The following is a 6,236-nucleotide window of genomic DNA, read 5'->3' as shown; positions in this document are numbered from 1 at the left end:
TAGAAAACTCTTCTGAGACACTGGTTTCTCTCATTTTTCAGCTTTTCTTTAAGCCTTGGATAGCTGGAATGAGGTTCCTTATTCCAATTTGCTGGTTTCCCTTCATAAAACAGATAAATCAAAACACTTGGCAGTTTGAAACAGAACAGTTGAACAGAACTGGAAATAGGTTTGCAGTTACATGCAGGACTGGAGAGACTGCAAGGTGAGAAGGGCGGGGCTTGAGGCATGAACCTTCATCCCCTTCTTCTACCTCTGCTTGAAGACCGTTGTTTTATTCCAGAGATGCGAGGTAGATGGCTGAGGAGCATTGTCTTGGACTGTCTCAGAAAGATGTCTGTTAGAGTGCCAGGCTTTTGATTTTTGGTGCCCCTTGAATCCTGCTGTAAGCAACTATGTATATTTACAGAGGCCCTGCCTTCATCCAGCTTGGAAGAGTGGGAATCCAGCAGGACATGAGCTCATAGCTGAGGCATTGTACCACAGTGCAAATGTACGGAGAAGGCTAAAGAGTTTAACCTCTGTTAAACTGTTGCTGTAAAGGTGAAACGTAATCTTAATCAAAACACAAAGCAGGCAAGGAAATATTTTTGCGATTTTTTTTCTTTTTATAATTTTATTTTCTATGTACAGCTTTTTACAACTAAGTTGACAGCTTCACAATTCAGTAATCTTCCTGAAGAAGATTCTGCAAAGCTGGTATCTTCAGTTGCGTTTGTCTCTAAAAACCCTGCTATGATGCCTCTGGGCCCCATGTCTTTCAGTCAGGGCAATTATGTATTAATAGAATATCAAAATCTATTTGTTACTGGTAGATGGGAAACAAAACTCTTCTGTGCAAGTACTGAGTAATTTATCAACAAGTCCTCTTCATTTTAGCTATCTCCCTGCTGGTGACAATTGTAATTAGCTATTGTCAGCAATTTAAAGAAATATTCAGAAACTTTATTCAAATTGAAGGTCCATCCCTGCAAGGTACTGAGTGCATTGCCAATCTCAGTAACCTCAGTGGTTCTCAAGGCTGTTGCAGGAGCCAATCCAACATTAATAGACATAGTGTAGCTGAAAATACTAACACCAAAGAGAAGTAAAATCACCTGATGGTTTAGCTTCTAGCAGCATTTCCCAGGAATGTAGTAAGGCTGTGTACCCATGCTGTTGAATGGATTCACAGTGTGAATGGCTTTTTCAGAGGTCTTCTCTTTTTTTCATGATAATCTGCCTGATTAATGATGCTACTTCTGGCTTGATACTTTCTATGGGCTCTTCAGGTCTCCAGAATTTCACAACTTTACCCTCGGGGCTGACAAGGTACTTCCAGAAATTCCATCGAGGTTCTTTCTTTGAAGAATCTGTAAGAATGACATCAGATCACTTTAATGACTTACACTTGTAATTGTTTCATTATCCTGCAGTGATTCGTCAACTATTTATGTTGAAGTAATCCCACCCTGTTCTTTGCTAGTAGTCTGGGCATGGATTTACTGGGTGGTGTTACTCATGTGAAAAGTGGGAAGTGAATGATGCTCTCCCCTTCTTGTGAACCTGTTTAAGAGTTCCTACTTTTACTATGCTCTGCTTCCTAGGGAGGAGCATATGAGGGCTGCACACTCATTTGGGGAATCGCCAGTTTTATGTTGGTTCAGGGAAAGTGAAATGGGAGCAGGAAGTCGTACTGGTGATGGCTTAACTCAGCTCCTTTCATCCCACGAGGCAAAACCTTACTGGTATCTTTGCTACCATGAATACCTGGCAAGATAATTTCTGAGATCAAGGGGCTATCAGGAAACTACGTGGCTCCTAGAGAAGGCAGAAGCAGTTTCTTGACTCTGGTTTGTCCTTGGAGAGTCTCACAGGTTTAGAGGGAAATCTCTTGTTCAGAGAAGAACGAGAAGAAAACTCCAGGAGATTTGACTGAACAGGTGTCCAGTGGAGAACAGTGCTGAACCCTACACTGATTCTTGGAAGCAGTGGGTTGAATTTTGCCATTGGACTACATTTGTAATGTGATGACTGTAAGGGGACACCATGGTGAGCAAATGGGTATGGTAAAGCTTATGTCATGGAGGCTCTGTCCCAGCAAGTAATTATATCATGGCTGAGTAGATTAATCTAGGATTGGTCTTGAAGTAACATAACCCCACCTCTGAAAATTCTTCCAGTGTTCATCAATGCATATGAATTATTCATACAAAGTACAAACTCATAGGAAGCTGGGCATTATTTGAGGAAAGGTAAGACCACAAACCTTGCACTGGCCCAACAAAATGCCTTACTGCTATGAAAGCAACAAGAAGCAGTTACGTAAAGGCCTTGGCACCATGTTTATGCTGCCAGTGGATTCTTTTTGCAGTAGACTATCTGACAGTGCCAGACAAATTGTAGCTAGCGGTCACAGTCACAAGGGCATGTGGCATGAAGATGTTCAACCTTCTGATTGTCAAGACAGCTACGTGAAGAAAACAGGTGCTTCTTTAATTGAAGACACGCAGAGGAATGTGGGAAAAGAATGGCCTTACTTCCAAATATTTAAGTACCAGAAGTTCTTTCTCCTTCTTGTGGGTGAATAGCACATCAAAGAAGAACCAACTGAGTGAATATGGCTGTTCTGTTTCTGTATAGGTATTAATGTCTGATACTGATTGCACCAGTAGGTAGAATCTGGATTCATCCCACCCATCTGGTACCTACATGCTCTAGTCTCCTCTATTAATGAACTGAGAGGCACCTCCAGAGTGCATTCAATAATTCCACTGGACATCAGGCAACTCAGAGCAACGAGGCTTTACCTGAGGTCTTTGGTGACATGCCTAAGGGGAGGTAGGAAGAAACACAGTTACAGTGACAATGACGAGCACTTAAATGACTCCTAAATTGTAATAATTTTCAAGTACATAAGAGGTAACACAGAGGATATGGCAAGAACTAACAGACCTAAGTGGTGTAAGAAAGATTTCATTTAGATGTTGAAATAGCCTTCTGACAAAAGGAGCTGTGAAGAACTGGAATGGGCTGGAAGGTTTTGGAATCTCTTGTATGACTACTGTAATAGTCTGGAAAAGCACGTGCAGTACTGATTTGGGTAACTGTGATCCTGTCTTGCGGCAGGGAGATGGAATACAGGTTTGGGCCTTCTAAGTGCCACTTAGTGCCATGGTGTAGCTGACATGGTGGTGTTAGGGCAAAGGCTGGACTCGATGATCCCAGAGTTCTCTTCCAACCAAACACATTCTGTGATTCTACCTTATTTTCTAGTTAAAATGATGTGATAAAAAAGAGTTATGTTCTGATTATCCTTTCCTTCATGTATCAATGTTTAGTATGGGTCAAAGATGTAGCCAAAACTCAGGAAAATTCAGAGAGTCTTTTCAAGTTGGTTTTGCATCTATGAGCTCTTTAGTCAACTGAAGAGAGTTTAATTTTGCTTGTGAGAGTATGAGGCTCTAAGTCCATAAATGCTTACTGTAACAGGAGCATTTGTGTGAGTGGTTTTTGCAGGCTGGGCCCTGAAACTCACAAGACAAATTAATGCAAATCAGTGATTATATATAACTAATATAATATATATATAATCCTGCTTTACAATACAGGTGGACACATGACTCTGCTAAAAAAGGAATCTTCTCATCTGCAAGTGTTTATATAAAATCTTCCAGTAATTTTATGATCCTCCATAGTTACATTTTTGTCCATAAGAAAAGTTGTTTTTCAACAAAAGTCACATAATTTGAAATGCAATTCTGTAGGTGGGAGTCTTTGCACTCAAGTTTATACATCCATAAAATGGCTATTTCTAGCTGAGCTGCTCAAGGTAGGCTGTTTTTGAAATCAGTGAGGAGAAACAGATGCATTCAGGGTACAACTCTTCTGACCATGTTTTTGATATCCACATTGAAAGGAGATGAATGGAGTGCTGAGTGCCTGTTTCTCTCCATAGACCATGAAGACTACGATTTTTCCTGACAAAAAAACTCCAATGGGAATTTAGGGAGAATACCATGGTTACAGACAGCTTGATATATAAAAGAAAACAGTTACCTATTAGAAATTTAAAGGCAGGCTCTGCTTCTGATCCTAGGATCTTGATTTTGTGGAAAACAGGGAAGGTTACTCCATAGTTTCCTTTGGCAAAAGATTCTATTTCCTGGCTTGAACTAGGCTCTGATTCTCCGAACTGGTTGCAGGGAAAAGCCAGCACAGTGAAGTGGGAGGGACCAAACTCTCTGTGTAGTTCTTGCAGTGCGATGTAATTTTTGTCTGTGTGTTGGCAGTAACTGGCCACGTTTACAACCAAAGTTGCCTTCAGAGAAATAAAGTTATAATAGTAAGAAAAAAACCCTTGAGATGGCGTAGAGATTACAATTAACTCTTAAAATGGCATCTCCCACTATCACCATTGCTCCTGCCGGAAGGCTAAATTTAATCTGTCTGATCGTAACTTCATTAAACAGATAAAGATGATAGCAGCTTACGATATTTACTTTCAGACAAGTCGTTTTAAAAATCCAATAAATGGATAAACTTCAACTTACAGCTTTATTTAAATATAAGCATGTAAAAAAGCAGGTATTTAGGACAGGCACTAAAATCATATTTACTAGATCAACTTCCAGAATTCAACACAACATGCTACCATTCTTTAAAAATAAAATGCACAAATTGATTCTTAGGCTATATTGATTTATAGTAAAGAATACCAAAACCCTAATTTTTCTTGATTTATTAGATCTAACACTTAATTCCTGGAGCAGGCCTTGATAAAATTAAATTTCTCTCCAGGTTACTGTTTGAGGAACAGGAATTTAGCACATATCTCTGCCAAAAATTCCCATAACCAAACTTTTTGTTTACCTACAAATGGAGACCTCTTTTTCAGTAAAGATTCAAGACCAAGAAATAATGAAGTTGTAACTTACTTTTCCTCTGTACTTCTCCAAGGAAATGATCCTTCCTCGTGAATCCTTGACTTCAAAAGAATAAAAATCTTTGATTTTAGGTTTAAAAAATCTGAGTTGCAGCAGGCAGAGAATAGCAGTACACAAAACCATGGACAGAAAAACAACAAAGACCCTGGCTTTGGGTACTGAGTATTTCAGAGGATAAGTAGTTGTGAGAGGCTCCATTTTCGAAACCTTTGGAGAGGAGCCTGGGCAGGCCTGGAATGTGAAGGAGGAGCTGAAATACGAAACTTGCAGCTCGGAGTGGAAAAAACAAGCTGCTCAGTTTGTCACTGTTGCAGAAGTGGCTGTTTCATATCACAATGCTTCTGCTGGGCTTCAGAGCACTTGGGTAAAGTACAGACCGGGGGGGGGGGACCCCAAAGGAGTAAAAATTGTGTTCCCATCACCTAAGGATGCAGTTTGCTCTGTTTGTTTAACTGACCTGTGTGGGATTACTCCACTGTTTGTCAGCACCCTGTCTTGAGAGCTGCTGGGGCCTCCTGTGGGTCTGTAGTGCAGCTGTAGCATATCCCCTGAACCCCTCAGGCATCCCTGACAAGAGCTGTTCAGCAGCAGGCATCCATGCTATCTGACAGACCTGGAGAAGCAGTTTGGGGGCCAGCTGTTGAGGCAGAAGGAAGGCAGTATGGCTGAAACTACCCTGTTTACAACCTCAGTCCTGCCTCTCATCAGCTGCTGTGGGGTCACAGGCAGCTTTGTCTGTAAAACGTTTACAGTACATGGGGCAGAGAAAGACTCCTTGTTGATAGGCTAATATAAGGGAAGATAATAAAATGGCGTTTTTTTGTAATGAGGGGGCTGATGATGGAAAATGGGTTGCTTTTTTTATTGCCACTGGCTAACGGACAACTAGCTGTGGTGAGATGACAAGATGGCAGGTGTGCGGGACAGAAGAATGAGGTGGCTGAGAATCTCAGGTGTAAGCCAGGCAACTCCAGTGGTGGTCTGCTGAGGCAGTTGTGAAAGACACTCTGAACTTCAGAGCCACACAAGTCTGATGTCTTATCTGTCTTCATTTTATTGTTTTAAAGATATTTCGCTGTTGCTTTTGGTTTCTGAACCTGTAGTGGTTACAACTCAGTTATGGAAAAACCAAAATTTTCTCTGTCTTTCTTCATGTCTTCCCTTGCTCAGTTCTTCCCTCTTTGTTTCTGTCCATTTGCTATTCCCTCTCTTCCTCTCAGCTTTCAGGATTTTGTTTTGTCCTCCTCACATTTCTGTTCTTGGGCTTTTCTAAGCTATTAATTGTCTTTCAACCCATGTTGCTTGTCAGTC

At 40.9% G+C, this 6,236-nt stretch overlaps 1 protein-coding gene across 1 annotated transcript; it reads right to left on the bottom strand.

Moving 5' to 3' along the window:
• Positions 1–1,001: 1,001 nt before the first annotated feature.
• Positions 1,002–5,128, bottom strand: GPX8 (glutathione peroxidase 8 (putative)). The gene is made up of 3 exons (XM_009697594.1): positions 4,917–5,128; positions 4,039–4,300; positions 1,002–1,352 (listed from the first exon to the last, which is right to left on the bottom strand). The coding sequence occupies exons 1-3, from the start codon at positions 5,121–5,123 to the stop codon at positions 1,189–1,191; spliced, it is 633 nt and encodes a 210-aa protein (XP_009695896.1). The 5' UTR covers positions 5,124–5,128; the 3' UTR covers positions 1,002–1,188.
• Positions 5,129–6,236: the final 1,108 nt, after the last annotated feature.

The sequence above is a fragment of the Cariama cristata genome, unplaced genomic scaffold (assembly GCF_000690535.1).
Source record: "Cariama cristata isolate BGI_N322 unplaced genomic scaffold, ASM69053v1 scaffold37433, whole genome shotgun sequence".
Taxonomy (NCBI): Eukaryota; Metazoa; Chordata; class Aves; order Cariamiformes; family Cariamidae; genus Cariama; species Cariama cristata.
The sequence above is the reverse complement of the archived record's forward strand: the minus strand, read 5'-3'. Positions and strand labels throughout refer to the sequence as shown.